The 22,505-nt window shown below is 42.8% G+C and overlaps 1 protein-coding gene across 1 annotated transcript in view; it reads right to left on the bottom strand.

The window, feature by feature from the left end:
* INTS1 (integrator complex subunit 1) overlaps nt 1-22,505 on the bottom strand; it is a 2,112,141-nt gene that overhangs the window by 832,406 nt on the left and 1,257,230 nt on the right. Inside the window, exons 24-25 of the mRNA XM_069647642.1 lie at nt 14,733-14,837; nt 13,064-13,231 (exon numbers count right to left, since the gene is read on the bottom strand). Of these exons, the coding sequence (XP_069503743.1) occupies nt 13,064-13,231; nt 14,733-14,837 (273 nt within the window). The remainder of the gene's footprint in view (nt 1-13,063; nt 13,232-14,732; nt 14,838-22,505) is intronic.

Here is a 22,505-nt window from a genome sequence, read left to right as displayed (position 1 = left end):
AAACCATCCACATGCAAAGGAGGCATCTGCCCACCGGCCATCGTCAAACAGTGCGCCGATGCGCTGACCCAGATTATCAAAGCATTCATCAATGCTTCCTTCGCCACAGGTATTGTACCACAAAGCCTAAAAGAAGGATGGGTCCGTCCACTCATAAAGAAGCCCTCCTTAGATCCTGCCTTCCCCAACAATTATCGACCCATCACCACAGTCCCATTCCTTCTCAAAATCCTAGATAAGGCCGCCCACAACCAAATCCAATACTACATCGAATCAAATGCCATCCTAGGCAAAAGACAATCAAGCTTTCGCAAAGGCCACGGCACTGAAACCGCCCTCCTGGACTTAAAAAACCAAATCACCAGAATTATGGAAAAGGGCAAACCAGACCTCCTGCTACTCCTAGATCTCTCTGCCGTGTTTGATCTTGTTGATCACAACATCCTGACCTCCCATCTCTCCTATGCAGCCCACTTCTCTAATAAAGCCACCTCATGGATAACGTCCTTTTTAGAGGGCAGAGCCATGAAGGTCTATTCCGACAAGCTAATGCACCCCCCACCACCATCCACTGCGGAGTGCCTCAGAGATTGTGTACTGCACCTACCCTTTACAACCTATTCACCAAGCCACTCTTCGACAAACTGGTCTTGCTCGGCATAGCCTACACGAACTGTGCTGACGATACGCACCTGCATACTTTTCCCCCTTACTGGCTCATATGACCAGGATGCAGCAGCCCTCCTCCAAATCTACACTACTATCCAAAACTGGATGGCAGCCAATGGTCTCTGCTTAAATGGGGACAAAACCGAGATCATCCTCCTAGGTGCCAAGGAAATACTACCCAAACTTAAATTAAAATATGACAACTTTATCATAGACAATTCCAACATACCTGTCTCCACCTCCGTAAAAACCCTAGGAGTCTATCTTGACTCAACCCTCTCGATGACTCGCTAGGTCAGCGCCATTGCCTCTACCTCTGCCCACACTACCAAACTTATAAATGCCATAAAACCATTTCTAATCACCGCAAACTGCCTCTCCATCGCCCGCGCGACAATAGGAACAAAGCTGGATTACTGCAATGCTCTCCTGGCAGGCACCACAAACCAAAATCTTCATAAGCTCCAAATAGTACAAAACAATGCGCTCCGTGCAGCACTCCGCTTCCCCAAAAGGGACTACTTCACTCAGGGCAGGCGAGCCGTCCACTGGGTCCCAGTCAAGGATAGGATCAACTTCGAAATCCTCAACCTAACCCACAAATGCATCAATCTCACTGCCCCATCCTACTTAGCAGAAACCATTATCAAAAACTCATCCACACGCCCCAAAAGAAGTCACCACGCCAACCAACTCCGCGTTCCCCCCATCAAAATAGCTAACGCAGGCGGCATTGGTTTTCCTCACATAGCACCCAAACTCTGGAACTCCCTACCCAACACACTTAGAGCTGAACCCTCCCTATCCACTTTTCGCAAAAACCTTAAAATCACCCTATTCAACTAGCATCCTTCAGCCTCTCCTCCGACCCTGCCACCCTCCCAGCCATCCCACCCCTGGTACTTTCCAGTACATGAACATGCAACTAAGTTCTTTCTGCATCCTATGTAAACCACTAAAATATTATGTAACCAAGAATCTCTGTAACCAGCAAGTATCTCTGTAAATACGTCTTTTCTGCTTTTGCTGTAACCACTAAGATTTATGCTTCCTCTGTAACCAGCAAGTATCCCTGTAACAGCGCCACAATGCCTAAGGGCTGCTGCACGCTTTATAAATGCTAATAAATAAATACATAAATTATATTTAAGTAGGCCCATCAAGAATTTACAATTAGCATTATTGGTAGAAAATGTATAAATTCTAAGCCAATTTTCATAGTGGGTGGATATATGTACAAGTGGTCTTATTCTCTCGATCATTGTCAAGAGATTGTTCTTTTTACTAGCAATTCTGGCTCTCCGATATGCCTTTTTTTTTGGTTTTATTACAATATCCAGCAGCTCCTTGTTGACATAGGAACCATTCTGGGCCCTGGAATTCAAATGCAACTTGTTTACAAGAAATTCCAGCAATCCACAGAGGTCCCATTCATTGACCGCCAGCACCTGTTCAATGAATAAATGATTTGAGCATGTATGTGTGTTCAACCTACTAACATTCTTACTATCCAAACTACATGATTTCCTTGCACATTAACAGTGACATTCAGGTCAATGAAGTTAATCCTGCAAGGAGTATGCATATTTATCGACCAAGACAATAGTCCATGATCAGTGAGTTGTTTGCCATATTGATATTGGACTACAACTCTTCCACAATATTATATCTGTGAACACAGCCTAGGCAAGAAAACACTTTACCATTGGTCAAAGTGGGTCAGGACTTCTTAGCAACTTGACCCTTGTTATTCAGACAAAACAAATGTATTAATATGTTGCTCCCAACCCTGACTTTTACTGGTATAATTCATATGAGTTTCTCAATACATGTCATGTGAATTAGCGTCAATTAACGAAGATGAATATGTCTGCAGGAATGAAGCATTGGAATCACCAGCAAGAACTACATTACCACCAGAGCAGAGATCTAACCAACAAAGGAGAGTTCTTTCAATAATTTTTTGTACCATCTTGGTGGCAGATCCCCCCCCCTGTCCCACCGGGAGGATCATAAATACTAAATCAAAATGTGGGAAGAAAGAGGACTCAAATCGAGACAAATAGCTGCAGCACATAAAGGAAAGGAGGACCCACTGTAAAAGGCTTCAAGCTAAAGTGAGATAACACTCAAAGTCGGTAAACTGCCAACTGGGTGACCTTTTGCCTTTTGTATGGCAGGGCGATTTAATATATAATACCCGTCTATGTGAAACACTGCAGTCGCCCAAGTTAATTGTAGAAGGAAAACCCCACTCGAAGTAATATAAGCACAACCTTGAGGATTAGCCAAAAAGGAACAGAAACCTCTAGTATTCCAGCATACCCAGTTACTGACATTGATTTGTCCTGAGCGTCAATTCAAATTCCAATGCAGAGTATCTGGAACCCAATATGTGACTTCTTTTTGAGATTTCGGCAAACCCATCAATCTAGTCAGCGATGCCAATAGGCTCAACCTTTCTATGGTCTGCTCTGTTTTTAACTTTGGAGGTTCATGGTTCATGACTGAAGGGTTAGAGCCCATATTGTCCAAAACCCTAATAGTATCTTCATAACATACAGTCAATTGAAACCCCAAAGTTTGTAGTTCAGCTATGCAGTTACTCAAAAGGGTCACCACCATGGTGAAACAAATTCAATGAGAACCCAATTAGTGGAGCTATCTAATTTAGGCAATTCCACATGCAGCAGACCTTCATAGCTGATAGTTGATAAGCACAGTATTTTCTGCCATGATGCCAAGAGGAAGGTCAGATTTTAAAAACGGATCTCCACCATAGGATGTAGTTCGTCAAGTTTAACCCTTTACCAAAGTGGTAAAATAACATTCGCTACTTGTTGCGTGTTTATATTAGTGGATAATTGTTCATGAGGTGCACAGTTGGTAGAAGAAAATGTAGTTATATTGTTGTCTGATATTTGCCCTTTCACCAGACCATCATTGTGCATAGAAAAACCACTAGACGCCACTTGCATTGATTGTGGAATTATACTGTTCCTTAGCTGAAGTTCGGAGCCAGTTGGCTGAACAACGTTGGCTGCAGCTACTTATGAAACAGGTGGTGCTGGTTCCGGCGGTGGTTCAGGGCCTGATTGCAACCATTTGTCCAATGGACCCTGCAATATAACCTGTTGTGTCGTTCCTTCACCTTGGGCTCTGGTAACCTTAGTTTTTCCGGTAGCAGTAAGAGCCCTCTTGCAAGAAGTGCATGTTGCTTCAATACTGTGTTTAACCATAGCAAAGGCCTCTTTGCACCTGGCCTGCAAGCGGTGCACATTAATTAGACAGCACTTTGTGTGCCTTCTTTTTCACACATTTAGTAGGTTCTCAATTGATCAGTTCTCAATGGACAGTCAGATTACATGCAACGGATGGAATACATGGAACGGATGGAGTACATAGAACTATTGGAGTGGGCTCGGTCTCAAGCAGCTAAGGTAAACCACCATATCTACATCTCCACGCTTACTCTCTCCTTTACACCACCACTCAAATAGAACACAGCGATACTATGACACCATTCGGTATAGCTGTTCTCATACCATAATTTGCCTCATACTGCCCATCACCCTAACTAAACACTGCTGGTTACACACCCTCCAGCCTAGGCGTTTCTCCTCAGGCCTAACGCAGCCAAACCCGTCTGGATAATAACATGCCAGAACGAACAGATACTCCTGATCTCTCAGCCTCCACACCTACAGCTAAGAAGCAGCTATCACACGATTGCCACACCAGATGCACACATATCCAGTGCTCACACGCACCTTTTGACTCTCTAAAACTGACCTGAACTTCGGTTCCCGAGGGCATTCACCCTACCAGCGCCTTGAGACCATACCAAAGGTACATAAGGCGCTATATAAATGCAAAATAACATAACATAACATGTCAGATACATCCATTATCACTTCTACCGGCATCTCCTCATCTCAACAGCAGTGTCGACATGATCTTCTTGTGATATTACTTCTTCCTCCAGCATCTGCAGCATTGATACTACAATTTCCAATACCTGCAGGGGCGGGCCATTGGTAGTACACTGACGCGTAGAGCTATCCTGGCAATCTTTTTCAGAAACTGGAGGCATTATTTCGGCCACTACTTCAGTTTGGCCCATCAGCATGGCATTGGGCTAAGTCTAACAGCCAAGTGTAACGTCTACGACCCTGGTAAGAATTCTCTTAAAGTCACATTGCTCCTCAGCAATATTAGTGCATAGAGTAAACAATGAGTCCACAGTGGAGGCTACTGCAGTTAACGTTGGGGAATATAAAACAACTTCTTCTTCAAAAGATGGAGCATTAGACCTGAATGTATTGTCATCCACGCTGTCACTTTCACTTTCAGAAGATCCAGATGAGGAGACTAAATTTTGTAGGGCTTCCAGACCAATTTGTGCCAATAATGTTGTCATACCAGTCAGATGAACCCAACTGAGCACCAGCTCCCCACCAGTGAATTGCGTTGTGAAATTCAAATTAAGTAGCAAATTGTTATTATTTATTATGGGGGGCCCCAGCAAGAGATTTTCCAATAAAATATCCAAACATTCAGATGTCCACAATTTGCACGTCTGATTTCCTCCAGCCATGTCATTATTTACTGGCTCAAAAAGAAACCAGTGATCTTTGGTTGGCTTTCCGCCACAGAAACAGGTTTATCCTTTTTTGGCCAGGGAGCCATTCACAAAGCCACTTAAGAGTCAGAGGGCTGCATGTCTGTTTGCCGGCACGCAACGACCCACTGCGCAAGGCATATCTACGATGCTTTGTGGTTTTCATGAAGTGTTAATACGGAACAAAGAAGAAAATACTCGCCAGTGCTATGCGCAGAACAACGGTCTTCTTCTGTTGACTGAGTCTGGAGGGAAGGCACTTCTGACCCTAAGAGCGCAGGTCCTCTGAAGCAAACTCTGCAGCCAGCAAGGGGCTGTCTCGCCCTCCTCACACCTGAACACTTCTCTGCACTTACGCTGCAACGTCTTACTGACGTAGTTATAGTAGTGGGTCTTAAAGGCGCCCTGCTCCTTTATCCTTCACTAAAGCCAGGAAATAAAATGATGTGCAGCCAGCAGCAACTTCAGGATACAAACCAGAACACTTCTCTGCACTTTGCTCTTAGAAATAAGATTGCATATTCATTAAATATTCTTATTTACCAGGGGAGCAATTAAATATAGGAAAAACAGATAGATTAGTGAGAATAATCACAAACCCAGTTCCCTCAGTCTTGTGAATTCCAGGCCAAAGATGTTTGGGGCCTTGTGCCCAAAAAGTCACAAGTTCAAAATATGCTTTCTTCAGGGAAGATATTTCAGAACAGATGCAGTGGTGTTTTGAAAATTCTTTAAAGTAAGGTAAGTATTTACTTCATGTTAGGCAAGTGCCCCACCCTGTCCTTTACCTAATGTAAGTTTTAAGTTTTAGGAAAAGATCCTTAACCAAGGTTCAACAACCAAAGACCAGGCCAGAGGCAGTTTAGGGACAAGTGCTCTATACCCAATGTTACCCTATGACCAGAAACAGGCATAGTCACTTACCCCCCGGACTCAGATCCTTCCAGGTGACATAGCAGGACTTCTAGAATTTAACTGGACCCCAATCTTCTCTCCTAGGTTTGGTTGAGGGGAGCCCAGGAGTTATTGTTCTTTCCAGACAGGTCCAGGCAACTTCCTGAAGACCCCCAAATGAAGAAAAGATGCAGACCTCGGAAGTGCAGACCCGACAGGACACTTTACGGGATTGCAGAAGGATGGTTCCAGTGGAGGTCCCCACGGTCAGGCAGTTATAGGTGATCTTTCAATGGAGAACACAGAAACAGCCCCAGCACAGCTTCCCTTGTCGTGTGATGTCTGAAGAGACAAGGACAGGGGTTTTACGGCATAAGCTGAATATCTTTCGAGGGTCTTCTGGGATCAGGCAGAGGAGCAGGGCTTCACTGGGCCAATCATTGGAGTTGATGCTGGTCAGCTGCAGGAAGGAGTTGCCCTTGGGTCATTAACGAGATGCTCTTGGTTACAACAATGATCTACCAAACGGCTGCAGGAGCCCTTTTTTTAATCCGAGATTCAGGCTGGGAGCTCGGCCAAGCCTGCCAATGGCAATGGCAAGAATCTGTAACATTCAAACAGCCCAGGGTTGTCCAATCCTGAACAACCACTCGTCATCACATTTGTCCAGCAACGACTTTTGGGCGCCACAGGATGTGGACTGGGACCAGACAGTCCTAGCCCCCCTACTCTGGCTCACACACAAAGCACACACAAAGCCCACATGCCTGCAAAAGCAGCTGCTTTCACCAAGAACAGGGTTACCATATATTTCCAGACCCGGGAAGGCAGGAAGAAGGCAATAGGACAAACAAAAATCTCATGGTGCAGCTATTTTACGGTGCTAGCCATTCACGGTAAATGCAAAAGTGCACAAGAAAAATATCACAAAAATTGTAAAAATCACACAGCTGCCACCAGCTTGACTTGGGCAAAACATCAAAATAACCAAAAAGCCATTAGGTTAAAAGGTGTAAGGATGCACTTCACTGTAAGGTGATGTGTGCAATTTAAAAAATCCAAGAATTCCAAAGAGACAAAGTTGCTTAGTACTGACAGTCTTAGGGACTTGTCTGTTTCCCCATAGGAATGAGCAAAATAGCAAGGGAAGTAAAGCAGAAGGCTTTATTGCTCTCCAAAGGTCAGGACAAGGATCAAAATTAAGCAAAAGGAACTGGAGTCACATAGGAATCGATGGAGGAAAAGGTGGAAAGATGAAATCTTTCCTAACAAAGGTCGAGGTGTGAGACGCGATGGTATTGGTTAAGCCATTGCTGTTTTCTGCAGCAGTCCTCCAGTGTCCCTCGGTCATCTGCTTTGGATCTCATCAACTCCACTGGTCGACTTGTGTCCTTGGGCCAGCTCGTCTCCTTATATCCAGAAAATGGGATGGGGCGATGCTACCCCTCCAATAAGAACACTTGGCAACATTCAAACTTGGGGGTGGCTGTCTAATAGTGGACAGCAAGTCCCCAAGAATCAGCCCAGAAACATCCAAGTCCCTGGAGGAAAGTGGATTGGGGAAAGACTGCCCCCTCCAAACGTGCCAGCACACACAAAGGAGAGCCTTTTGCCAAGGTCCATGAAGAAAGGAGGCCCTACCCCTCCTAGCAAGGTAGGATGACCATCAAATGACTGCCAATCTTAACAGGACGTAACACACAAGGACATGCCATTTTATTTATATGGTCCCCTTTGGCCCTTTAGAGCATTCTAGCAGCTAAGAAGGCAGACTTTGAATGAGGAGAAGGGACACAAAGTGGTCCTACAACACTCCACGGAAGATGGTATGTGCTGCAAACAGTAAAATACTAAAGACATAAAAACGGAAATGACCACTCCTGTACTCCAGGGACTAGGGACCCACCAGTGAACCCAAAATAACATTGTAAAAGGGATGTTAAGGGCCTCTGGCAGCACACTGCATAGGAGTGGGAGGTGGGGGGCTGCTGACCTAGGAAAGCATGAGAGACAAAACTAAGGGGGGGGGGGACGTCCCTCACATCGGGGCCTTTTGAAGAAGGGTCCAGTGTTCTCAGAACAAAGGTAAGCATAGGAGGTCAATGAGAAAGTCTCAATCACTTTCAAATGAAATGAAATAAATCTCAGTGAGTCCAGCAGAAGTGCTGGGAGGCTCTGGACAGAGAGGGTAAGGTTTTCAAAAAGAAAATATTTCCAACAATTGACCAGATATTGTTTTCCTTACAGAGGAAGGATCACTTAACCCAACTTTCCCACCTCTTGGATAGGCATACTCTAACATTTTCTACTATGCAATCCAAACCAAGACTGGAGAATGTCTGATTGAATGCTTAGTAAAAACCAATTGTCTCTCTACGTGATTATATAAGCAATTTGAAACAATACCTTAGCAATTAGAGGAACTGCAAGAATGCTTTGTGTTTAAACTCACTGTTATGTGTTCCATCCACAGCTCCAGATAAGGCGAGTACTAGGCCTTTTTATGCATGAAAATCTTGTAGATACGCCAGCTTTATTATTTTCCTGGGTGCATTTACACACAGAGTTAGAGCAGAGGGCAGTGCAACGGTCAGGTTATTTTACAGAAACCAGAAGGCTACTTGTGATTTTTATCTACATGGATGTAATTGCAAGCGACCTCTGAAACAGAATGTATTTCTCTGAAGCCTTTGAAAAAAATAAACTGCACATTGATAAAAGGAATGGTTTCTTTCCATTCAGCTTCAGAAGCACTGCGCATGTTTTCCTAGAATTTTAGTATTGTATAATTAATAAGATGGAAAACTAAGTTGCAATTGAGAATTATTTCTTTTTGAACAAGTTATGCCTTTTTCCAGTGAAAGCAAACCAGTATTTTTCAGAGTTCCGGTGCTGTGTGCATAATCATGCAGAGGCAGATCAGGTTTACACTTCTCATTTAATTACATCCATTCAACCTTGCAGTCAATGGGGTACATTACTATAAATGGTCAGTGGGAGCAGAGTATTTGCTCAAGGGTGAGTAATTGTCATTACACTGATCACAGGTGTTCTAGCCTTTCAAATCTTCAAGACTACAAATAAAACATACATTGGTAATTGAAATAGAAACTCAGCAAAACCTGTCCCTGTGATAATCCAGATAGATATTTAACTTTATGTAGCGCTTCATAAATGGTTCGTCATACATCTAGGTACTGTGATCATTATACCTCAGTCGATACTCAGTTAAGCAACAGCTGAAGGATGTTAGCCAAAAAGATAGCTCAGCAATCTCTGCGTGATCTGTGGGTTGCAGGTTCGAATACCGGCAAGTCTAACTCAGCCTTTCATCCTTTCGAGGTCGATAAAGGAGTATCGACTTTGGTTTGGTGGTAATTGTGATAAATTTGTTCCATGTACAGCGCTTTGCCAAAAGAGCTATATAAATAACCATTTGACCACTAGATTAGATATAGAATTTAGCATGGAGTCCTTGCCTCTCTGCACTGTTGTATCATAACATTGGCATACCATTAGGTAGTAATAGCTCCAGGAAATTAGGACTTTCATTAAACATCAAAAGACAATTCTGCTATCGAATTCCAAAACACAATACAAATTCATGTATGCCTTACTATATAATTAGCTAGGTTTTTGTGATTTCAACATTTAAATATATTCAGGAGAGATCAAATAGCCAGAAATAATGAAAGGTGTATTCTGTTACAATGCAGAAAAGCTGCCGCATAGTAATGATTTCCAAACAGTTTTTTCACACATCGGCTGGATGTTGCATACATTTTACTCTCTTGCGAAGGAGAAAAGTCATTTTTACTCTGTTAAAATCACATTTATTCTCAAAGTTTAAAAACAGAGAGTAAAATACTCCCACCTCAAAATCTTATCTGGAGCACTGGTTCCATATTTTCAAATCTCATAAGCTTATTTGGTCATATGTGATTTTACCGACCACAATTGCTGAGTGGTAAATTTCATAGCAATAAAAATAATGAAAAATGACACCAAATGTTTTATTTTTTATTTGATGGGGATCAACCCCTCTCTAAGACCCCTGTTTTTGTACCCTTCTAACGTCACCCCACCCCCATCACAACCCAATTTAACCACCTGACCTCACTACCTTTTATTTATTTAATTAATGTTTGCAGTGTTTTTCGGTTTTATGGGCCACTCTGAAATTGACTTCATGTTTTAGAAATATTAACTGGATACCACGTTTTTTACTTATGTGCATGTTACTTAAAATGGCCACCTGGTAAGGTGTGCAGCGACAGCACTGCTGAGACAAGGTAAGGGATATGATCAATTTCTACTGCATGCGACTGCATATAAATCACTATGCACTATGCATGTACACTGCATCTATCACTGCACCCCAAAGCATCCAGCTGTGTACCATGAAATAGTTAGTCTACATGTCACAGTCTCTTCCGTATTCATGTATACTGCATGTAAAGTAGAGCAGATCCCTCAACTGTAGACAGGTGCAAGTGGTAGTCAACCCTTTTTATACTGAGCTTGTGTTTACATTCTATTGAAAGCAGTCACCATCAGCCCTTTTCAAGGGTCTCATGCACCCCATGAACATCCTTCAGTGCCCCCTAGGGTGGGCTAGACCCAGAGTTTGGAGGCCACTGCCTCAGGGGTTCATACACTATTCGTTCCTGCTACATACCTCTTATAGCATTGCCCCCCATATTAAAAAACGGAGTCCCGCAAAAAAGTCAGTCTAGCTGCCACATGGTTTGTAACATCTTTAGTACACTCCTTGCCTCTTCTCCATACTCTCTTCTGCTTTCAAATTTCCACATTAGACTTCTCTGCTTTCCGAAGGGTGCCTATACTACAATTTCTGCAGCATGCATTGCTTCTCTCGTCTTTTCAGACTATGATCTGCTGATGGGGCATGCATCCTACAGTGCTTCAATGCCATTAAATGTGTCAGGAAGCGCTATGCCAGGGGTCTGCAACCTGTAGCTCACCAGCTATTTTGGACTGTGATTCTCATGATCCCTCACCATTGATTATGTTAGCTTGAGCTGATGGGGCACGTAGTCAATGGTGAGATGGATTTCTAAAATCGGCCCTTGTGGGATAATTTTGGGAGGCCACCCTATTTATGGTAAACTGGGAAGACACTGAGAGGTGGGCCAAAAACCAAATCAAGGAAAGGTAGCTGAGCAGTCTAGGCTTAGTCTCAGGAAAAGTGTGAGAGTGGTCACTGGCTAGGTGTGCACACAGAGCAAAACCAAAAATTCTAGATAGACAGTAAGTATATAAAAATACAGTTATTTAATAGGTCTTGAGTCACAAAGTAAGCATTTACAAATCACAGGTAACTATTTTCACACACAACCTCAAACATACATACACATTCACCATTAGGAGAATAGAAGTGCATATGAATCAATTACCAGCACAATACAGGTGAGTATTCAGAGGAACAGATAAATAGGGAGAACTCTTCAGAATCAACACAAGAACATCGTCGCTCAATCTTAAAAACTGCAACCCTAAGATGATATTGGGCTTGTGTGCAAAAGTCACCAGCACAGAAGATTGTGTCCCCATTGGATTCCGGAAGACCTGCAGTAGTATCTGGAAGAATCAGAGCCAGGGGGGGTAATTGGACATACCCGTTTGTCCCCCGACCTCAACAGGGTAGCATTGGGTGTAAGGCCCTTGGCCGCTAACTCTTCTGGCCTGGACTCTTGTCAAACCGGGGCTAAGGATCCTCTCCTAGGTCTAACCTGAGGAATAGGTAGAGTGTGGTACTTAACTGATTTTGGGTTAATACTTAACTTTTAAAACCATTCTAAAGCACCACCACAGTCTACTACATCATTTTAAAATAAATACCTTATCTGAAGAGGCTACATAATGGAACTTGTGATTTTTGGGCACAAGGCCTCATAACATCTTAGGGTTGGGCGTCATAGGATTGAGGCGGAAATGTAATTGTGCTGCTTCTGACTATTTTTACCTATTTTCCTTGCATCTGACTATTCACCTGTTTAATAATGGCAACTAAATCAAATGCAACTTTATTCCTCTATTGGTTAATGTGTATATGTGTTATATATGTTTTTGAGTATTACAATACTGAACTGTGATTTTTATATGCTTAGTGTGCAATTAAAGGTCTAATAAATAACTGCATTTTTATATATTTACCATCTAACTTGAATTATTAATGTTGCTCTGTGTGGACTCATTGTAGCCCTAGAACACGCTCACGCTTTTCCTGAGACTAAGCATTGACTGCTCGCCTACCTTACCTTGATTGGGTTTTGGATTACCTCTCAGTGTCTTCCTAATTTCCATAAACAGGGCAGCCACCCAAAATCCTCCAACCAGAGCTGATTTTGAAAATCCATCTTAACAATGATTGAGAGGGATATTGGCTTTTAGTTATATACTGTGACAGTTATGAGTATTATTTTCTTTAAGAGATTTATTGTAGGACATCTCTCCTGTTGAAGGACTTGTTCTTTGTCCGAAAACACAGAGGAAGTACAGAGACATTCCCGACTGTCAGAATAAGATAATATAATTTCCTTATGGAATATAGGTGATAAAAGAGACTCTCCGTTTATACTGAGGGGATTATTTCACGATGTACATTTGGTATCATACTAACGTACACGTGAAGTGTTGTATATGTTTATATTTCATATATTGAATAGAAATTGTTAAAACGTTCCTTTGTGTACATATGATATGTAAGCAACATTCCATGAGGATAGTCGTTTCTCTTGCAGTACTGCATATGACCCAAATCATTTTAGAGGGGGAATCATGAGCAAATCCAGGCTTCTCTGTGATAACAGAAAACCAAAGGAAAGTGTTTTGTTTTTTGTAGGCAGCAATACTTACCCAGCTGTAAACATCATCTCCTTCCTTGCTCTTGCGCATACGTCTGACATATCGTGAGAAGATTGAGAGCAGAGAAACCAGCACAGCATCAGACTCTGCACAGTACGAAAGCTTTGAGAAGAGGTGATTCATGATGGTGGAACGTTCCACTATCAGTCTAGCCACGTCCTGTGGGGAAGAAACAATTAGTCTGGTAATGAGGCAACATGCACTTCGGGGCATTATGCATTCCTCTTGTCAGGTAATCTAGTAATTTGTGACAATTTGTGTGCATGCATAAGCTTGTTAGATGTGTCCTATCTGCTCCAATACCTCAATCACACTACTATACATTTCCAATCCTTTATCTTTCTTTCCTTACCCTTGCCTCTAATTCTTTCTTTTTTGCACCCTCTCTGCTCTCATACTTTCCTCCATCATTCTAATGCAAGTAATTCAGGCAATTAGTATAAAAGTACATATTTCCCAAATAAGTGTTTGAATACATTTTCTCATCACACTTATCTTGCTGGTGTCTGTGAGTGTTAGTTACAGTAATAAAGTCCATTGTATGAGGACGTTGAAATTGCCTTAGATAATTCTACATCTACTTTTTTGAATAAGATAAGATTTAGATGTAATGAGACATTGGCTGCGGCCGATACTAAAATCGACACTCTAATCTCAAATCCGATGAAAGTGAAGGAGGCTCTCCATCGTATGGACTGGATTAGGACCATAGGTAAAATGAGGTTGTGCAAACTGCAATTGATAAACCTAGGTCAACTATCCCTAAATATCTAAGGGAATTTCCGGATTCAGTGGTACAGATGAATATTTTGAGATTAAGACTTAATCTGCTCCCTACTAGGGAAATTCTGCATGTCTGACATGGGGATGTTTATACGACAAATGTCTGTGATAAATGTGATGCAAATGTTATACAATCTATTCGCCATTTGTTGATGAAATGCTCGGGAACCTGGCACCTTCGAGTATTGAAATTTCAAAGGTTTGTTCATGACCCTTACTCACGTCTCTCGAACACATTCTGGGACAGGTTGATTTCGGGAATGGAAATTTTTCTTAATCTGGAGGTGGGCGCTTTGTTAAAGGAGCTTAATCTGACTGTCAATAAGGGAGATATAAATCGGATTGTGAAATGACTCGTTCCACTGAAATGATATGTGCCCATATGAATCTCCTTTTCTATTTATTTCTTTGTTTTTATGAATTCTTATCTTTTGTATGAATTAGTCAATTAATGTTTCAATGTTATGATCTCGAAATATCATTTCATTTTTCGATTTGTGTAAAAAGTCATGTTTTCCTTCTTTGGCTAATGCACAATAAATATATTTTAAAAAAATAATCCATTTACAGTGGCTGTGTAAACTTTAGAAATGACCCTATCAAATCCATTCCAAAATGCCCAAGTTATAATAGCTACTAACAACGGTGATACTAATGTCAGTTAGCAAGCAGTTCACTACTCTGATTAAAATTCTTCAAAGTTATCTGCAAAGAATGTGCAACTAATTGCATAATATCACTTACCAACAATATTAAGTACAGACTATGTATTTGTCAGGTCACTATAAACAGGATTATATTTTTAAATGTTTAGTCAATTGCAGTTTAATTATCTATCAGGCATCTGTTCAAGGAGCAGTTGTAATCTTTTTCTTACCAGAGTGAGGTCATTGTGCTGTCCCTGATCCTCCACTGGTGCATACTGGGAAAGGTACACAAGGTAAGCACTGATGGTCTGGGGATCAGTCTCCATGTGAATAGCCTACAGTGAGATCAGGAAACATAAATGGAAAAACCATCAAGCTTAAAGTTGAAAAAATGATGTTAAAAGAGCAACTCTATTAACAGTCAATAACTTTATTTTGGCCTGGTGTCATAAACGTACATTATAACATATACAAATTAACAATAAGGGACATACATAAATATACATCCTTTCATATTAACCAATATTGCTTGAAGCCAGGTACTATAACCCGCCAGCAAACGCAAATCCCAGTTAAGTTCACTTTAAAATCAACCAACAATACAGTCAATAAATAGACTATTTATATATAGTCTCTTCAGATGACCGCAAGCTTTCTGAACAATACAAAAGCCTAACGACTGACACTGTACTTCAAGAGGCCACTTTCAGGTCCAGCTACATCCCCCTGCTTCTCGCCTTCAAAAAGCCTAAGAAGAGTCATAATAACTTCACCCTCACTACAACCATGAGTACAACACGCCTCTGGTTACCAAATCAAGAATCCTGAGGAAGCTAAAAGGAGAGGCCGCCACCATGAATCTAACCACACTCTGGGAAACTCTCAATTCAGAAACGAGAAAATATAAGCAGTGGCTCAAAAACACCAGATCTGACTTATACCAGTCTGACGCAGAGGCCATGATGAAGGCACTAATGAACAAAAAATCTCGTGAGTTTTGGTCGCTCATCAACAAACCAAATAACCACTCAAATACCCATATGATCAACCCAGTCTCAGAAGAAAACTGGACCAACCAATTCTCGAAACTGTTCGAACCTCCAAAAGAGAACCATCAGGTAATCAAGCAACCAACTGATTCAGACTGGGTGGACCTGTCAGACAAAGACCAGATAAAAAAAATCATCCTAAAACTGAAGACGTTGAGAGCCCCGGGCCCTGACAGCCTCGCCAACTGTGACCTGAAACAACATCCGGACGACTGGTCAATTCTAATCAGTTCAATTTTCAAGGACTGAAGAGAAAGAAAAACAATCCCTGACTCATGAACCAAAGCTGTGATTGTCCCAATTTTTAAAAAGGGCTCCAGAGAAGACCCCCTGAACTACCGGCCAATAGCCCTTCTCGATATTATCGGGAAAGTCTTCGCTACAATACTTCTGACCCATTTGCGTAAATGGGCACACACTTTGTCGAGCGCTGATCCCTTTCAAACAGGATTTCAGAAGAACGCTAGCACAAGTGCAAACATAATGCTCTTGAACATTCTCAAGGAAAGAGTCCTGTGAGGCGCCCCACGAGTTTTTCTAGCGTTTGTCGACCTGTCCCAAGCATTCGACAGAGTGGACAGACAAAAACTATGGTCCAAATTAAAGACCTGGAATTGCCCAGAATAAATCTTGGACCCCATAATCACCCTTTACTCGAACACCAACGTTACTGTCCGCCTAAATCACCAAGGCCTACTTTCCGATCCAATACCTTCGTACCGCGGAGTGAAGCAAGGTTGCCCACTGGCACCGGCCCTGTTCATATCCTTCCTCGGCGATTTCAAAGACAGTCAAAACAAGATCAGGTCGTTTGCACCCAAAATAGGAAATGAGACGTCCCAAGACTCTTGTATGCGGACGACCTGATACTACTCGACCTCACCCAGATCGGTCTCCAATGTCAGTTTGACAACTTGACTCAATATACTAAAGAAAATAACCTCAAGATCAACAAATCAAAAACTAAAATATTGATCTTCCAAAAACCGGGGAACAAAAAGAAAGAGACCCTACAGTGGTACCTACACGAGACCAAAATCGAAACCGTTCGAACATCCAAGTACCTCGGAGTCCAAATTGACAGCACCAAGAAAGCCTTGAACATACAAAAAATACTCTGGACAAAGGTTAGGGACTTAGCCGCCCGATTACAAGCAGTCGATAGAAAGTACAGCAAATTTTCTCTTCAACCTGCCATCAATTTCTACAAGGCTAAGATCATTCCGTCACTGACTTATGGGATGGATGCTACACCGACAATCCCCCCCTTTGCTGTGGCAAAATCTCTAAGGTTTCATCTGGAGATCGGTACTAGGCCTTCCCAATTCAACATCTCCAGCTGCGATAAGACGCAAACTTGGACTACTCTCTCTGAAAGCAGTGGTGGACCAAAGTACCATACAGCTATATAGAAAAATCCAACATCCTGAGAGTCTCAGAATCTATCGTATGCTAGCAGAAGAAGTTGCCAAAAGAAATAACTGCTTCCTGAACGACTGGGTAAAGGCCCAAAAACACAAACTATGGGAGATTGCTTGCACAGAGGATGAACTAACGAACAACCCATTAAGGATCAAAACAAAAATGGAGTGTCGAGACTGGATAACCACAAACGAGAAAGCAGCCTCAAATAAACTAGTAGCCCACCTTCTAATGACCCCAAACAAACTGAAAGAACCCATGATGTACTGTAAAAAATATCCATGTAAACCTCTTATGAGAACCCTACTGAAAGCACGTCTCAACTTACTACCTACTCAGGAAATCCTAGCCATCAGAAAAGCATGTAGACTCTGCAAAAATCCCAAAAACATAGAATCAATCAGACACCTGTTGATGATCTGCCCTGTTCTTCATCAAGAACGGAAAGCTTTCTTCAGTCCCTTGCGCATAAACTCTTTCGTCAGTAATGAAGCAATATGGTGGAACCGTCTCATCACAGGCGACAAGACCAGATGGTCCACAGCGAAGCTTTTGAACATCGCAATGGAAAATATCAAACACAACATTGCCTCCAATACAATTCCCACTTGAAAACTCGGCCGATCTGAAGACTGATTGTCGTCTTTTATTTGTCGTATTTCTTCAATGAAAACTTCCTTGTAAAAATCTAAATGATTATACACAAGTTAAAAAGAAAAACTAAAAAAAAAAGAAAAAATTGACTATTCCGATGGGATTACTCTTAGTCCTTTTCCCCAACGGCATTGCATTAGCACCATTGAGTATGGGATACTTGTTAGGTAAGATTTTCATATCTATGAAAAATCTTCCTGACCTGTGTCAACCGCAGAACCTTTTGCTTGGTCTTGGTGATTATTTGTCCTTGTCCCTAGGTGAAGGGAAATCTTTTTCCCCTCTCATCTAGTCTTTTACTCATTTTATGGGTGACCTTTCTATGCCCCTGCATAGTGTATGGTGGAAGTTATAGTTTCTTACACATTTTGGGCTTAGGCTAGGTTGCCCCTATGGACTTCCCTGTTAATTTCTCTTTAATGTACTTGTGTGAACTAATGTTCCAAAGGGGTAAAGAGGGATTTTCATCCCCCTGTACATTTTATATAGTGAGCCAGCACACCCCACCTTATGTGGAGTGCTGGGGGATACAATGTATCCCCTTGGTTACTTACCTGGAGCCTTTTTGTTACAATTGCAAGTTTACTTGAATGGCAGATGGCATTGTTTTTTTTTTACCTTTATGACTTTTACTCATTTTTACTCACAGGCTGTTCATTCAGCCTTGGTAATGCACAGGAGGGCCACCATTTTTCTTTTAAATGTTGGGATCCTTCTTTTCACGCCATTACTTGCTTGCTTGTAGTTTCTGAGCTCCTCCCCTGCCATTCTAGGCAGGAACAACCTCAGTGGGAGATTTGTCTTTGGCGGGAATCCTTTGTATTCCCCACCAAGGCTCCACAGTGTCTGAGAAGGCAGAAGCGAGGGAGGAGTCCAAAACTCTACAGCCCTTTGTCTTTCACCTTGCCTCAAAGGATCCTAGTCTCAATGGGGGGGCTGGCTGTCCCAACTACACAGCCAGATCGCCCCTTTCCGTAAAACGCAGGGAGAGAATGCACATGTTGTGCTGAAGTTCCTGTTAAATACTCTGAACCTGGAAGCTGCTGACAAGTTGACCACTGGAGCTGAATCCGAAGCGGAAGACGAACAAATGACGGCCATAGCGAATTGCAGCGACCGGAGAGCCTGCTGTGTAACCGGAGCATGCTGTAATCCTTCCTTCCAATCGATCTGGGGATCCTGTAAACCCGACCCAGAGGCTGGTGAAATGCACTAGACTCAAGAAGACCTGCATTTTGAGCAATCCCATGTCGTGTTGCGACATTGCAGGGCTGCAATACCTGAATACCCTGGGACCTCGAGCCATCATGCAGTGCATGGTCTTCCGAATGCCGAATCGAGCTGAAACTTTGGTGGCCTCTTCCTGGCTCTTCAGAGACACAGTTTAAGTCCTTGAAGTCCCCAGGTGTTGGACCTGATTAGAGATGAGAATCCGACCAGCAATATTCAGTCTTCTCATGGCTCCTGGAAAGCCAAAACCACAGAGCCGTATCCAGCCGCAAAGTCTTGCCTGTGGCCTTCCCAGGTGATCCCTGCTGCAAAATCGCTTCCTGTGTCAAGTCTTCAGTCTTCATTACAAGGAATTCATCAGCCAGGTTTTTGGCTGCAGATCCTGAAGGGTTCCTGCTTCAAACTCTTCTTCTGTGCTGAGGTACTGTGTTGGCTGGAGTATTTACTTAACCTAAGCTTTTGTGATTCCTGTGTAGCTTTGGGGTGTTTCTTGTGATTGGTAGGGCTCTCATCCAGTTCACCCAGGCCCACTGCTGGAATCCTCCTAGGGTGTCCACTAAGAAGTCCCTGGACCCTAACCCTCTCTAAAGTAAAATACTTACTTGTTTGAAGAGACTTTGTCAGGAACTCTGACTTTCCATGCAACTCAACCCTATCTCAGCAGCCCTACAGCTGGCACTTGTACCACTAGGGTCCTTCTTCTGCCTCTAGGAGAACTCATGCAATAGACTGTGGAAGGACTGAATAAGAAAAGGATCCTGCCCTGAAAAGTATAACAAGTGTTTAAAAGTTACTAACTTGTGAAAGAGTTGGTTGGTAACTGCCCCTCTGAGAGAGAGCAGTTACAAAAGTTCTTACTTTGATTGTGTTTTGCCATTCTGAAAAGTATATGTAAGGTTATTTTACTCACCTGTAAATTGGTTGTGCCGGTTCCCAAAAGTAACGCTGTTGGCTTCACTTTACTATTTCTTTTAGGATATAAATGTAAACGTATACCAACTGGGTCTTGCTTCTCCTGACTTTCTGTTAGCTTGTCTAGAATAAGTCTCCCTTAGGTTTTACCTGCCTAGAATAGCTGTGTGCCATTCTTAAAAAGTATCCTGTATGTGTAGCTGACCTTGGTCTTCCTGGTGCAATCCCAAATTAGTGAAGAAAGTTAAAGCGTACCTTAGTCTATGTTCCACTGATCTGAACAGCAACTGTAATTGTAATTGTATATTACACCATAAGGTCTTACTCACCTGCATAACTGTGTGTTATCTTGACTGTAGTTAAAGGTTTATACTGTTCGATGAATTTGTGTTCCACTATTCAGAAAAATATCCTGGTAACAGGGTTGGTTTACTAAGTGATTCCTAAATGAGTGTCACTGCATGACTTACAGGGTCTACTACCCTTGACTTACTGTAAAGTAATGCAAAAGTAACTGATGGTTTTCCTCCCCATGGATAGGTGTGTCCTATATTAAATGTGTTTGATAAGGTCTGACTTCCCCAGAAATACTGTTTGCTTTCTGAAAACGGTCTATGCTTTGATCTGTGTACTTTAAAGCATTGAGTTGTGTTTTTATAATTGTGCTTATATATAATGTGATAGTACATATTGTCTCAAGATTTCTCTTGGCCTACTTGTATTTAAATAAATATTTTTTGTTTACAATACATAGTGTTTCAATGTTTCTTTGGACAAAATGCATGATACAATGTCATTGTACCATGATACACCCCTCTCTCCCTCATAAAATAAGCCTGGCTTATTTGTCTACGCTACCAAATACTCAGGTGGTACAGCCTTATAATAAGGGCCCGATTAATAGAATCCAGCGCAGAAAAGGTGCAAGTGCCGCGCCCCGAGAATGAGCGTACGCCAGCCGTGGCGCAAAGAAACAACTGCACGGCACGCTTATTCATGGATTTCCTGAGGCATCAGTAGCCGTGGCGCAATGAACATCAAGCAGCGCCAGTAATGCCCCAACACGGACCCACGCGCAGTAAAAAGCTAGTGAAATGCCTAACACAGCGCAAGGCCCTGCGCCATTCCAGGTCCAGCATACAGCCCCCATAGCGAAATCGCGTGAAAACTCTGCACGTACCCCGTCTGCACCCTAGCGTAATCACGTGGAAACTCCCGCACGTACCCTGGACGCACCCCAGCCCAATCGCGTGGAAACTCCTGCACGTACCCCGGATGTGTGGAAACTCACGCGCATACCCCGGACGCACCCTAGCGCAACCGCGTGGAAACACCCAAACATACTCCGGACGCAACCCAGCCAAATCGCGTGGAAACTCCTGCGCGCACCCCGCGATACACGCACAAATCCACTAGAAGCAGACCCCTCCTGCCGAGACAGCCACACCCCAGCCACCATTTATTTATTTATTGCATTTGTATAGCGCACAAACAGCCCTTGGGTATCGAGGCGCTGTTACTTGTGGGGCACTTAGTTACAGGGGATGGTACAGGTTGATTATACATATTATAAAAAATGTACATTTATACAGTTATTGTCCAATTAAAGAATTTTACATTTATACAGTTAGGCACAGATTGCAGGTCATACATATTTTAAGTGTGAAGACAGGTAAGTACAGGGTTGTTCAGGCGAAGAGCATAGTTTTCAGTGCCTTTCGGAATGCAGTGTGTGAAGCCTCCGCACGTAGTGGTGGAGGGAGGGCATTCCATTGTACGGATGCTAGGTACTGGAAGCTGGCGCCACCCGCTCTAACTCTTTTGAACAAGGGCACGGTGAGCATGTAAGAGTAGGGCGTTCTGGTGGGTCTTACGGAGGTGGAGGGGTGAATCCTTTGTGACAAGTAGGCAGGTGAAGAGAGGTGGATGCACTTGTTGGTCAGTGGTAGGGCTTTGAATATTACACGTTCTTTAATAGGGAGCCAGTGGGCCTGTTGCCTGGCAGCCGTTATATGTTCCCTTTTGGGGGTGCCCATAGCTGCATGTAGTGAATTGTTCTGGATGATTTGCAGCTTCTCTAAGTTTTTTGCTGAAGTGTCTAAGAAGAGAACGTTGCAATAGTCTAGCCTTGAGCCAGTAATGGCTCTTACTATGTTGGTGCAGTTATCTTTGGAGAGGAATGGTCTAGCTGCATTCCGGAGCTTGGCATGGTACGCTGCTGAAGAGGCGATTGCATTGACTTGCCTGGTCATAGACAGGTTACAGTCCAAGTACACTCTTAATGTTTTCACTGATTCCGATACAGGGATTGTGATGGAGTCAATGGTGAAGTGGCAGAATTGAGTGTCAAGGTTCTTGAGTGTGTCGCTGGAACCAACCAGGAGAAGTTCAGTCTTATTAGAGTTTAAGCACAGTCCGTTGGCAGCCATCCAAGTCAGGATGGTGTTAGATATGTTGTTAAGGGTTCTAGAGTCTGTGTCATAGTCGACTGTGAGCAGGATCTGAGTATCGTCAGCGTAATTGGTGTAGGAGATACCCAGGACGTTGAGGATGAGGAACAGGGGACGTGTGAAAATGTTGTCGAGAGTGGGCGAGAGGTAGGTGCCTTGGGCCGCCCCGCATAGCATGATGGTTGGAGAAGCTGAGGCTAAGTCAGAGAATACTTGCATGGTCCTTCCTTGTAAGAAGGTGATCCAAGCAGTAGCGCTGGGGGAGAATTTGGCCGTGGTAGAAAGG

This window comes from Ambystoma mexicanum, chromosome 2q (assembly GCF_040938575.1).
Source record: "Ambystoma mexicanum isolate Mex_15411 chromosome 2q, UKY_AmexF1_1, whole genome shotgun sequence".
NCBI lineage: Eukaryota > Metazoa > Chordata > Amphibia > Caudata > Ambystomatidae > Ambystoma > Ambystoma mexicanum.
The sequence above is the reverse complement of the archived record's forward strand: the minus strand, read 5'-3'. Positions and strand labels throughout refer to the sequence as shown.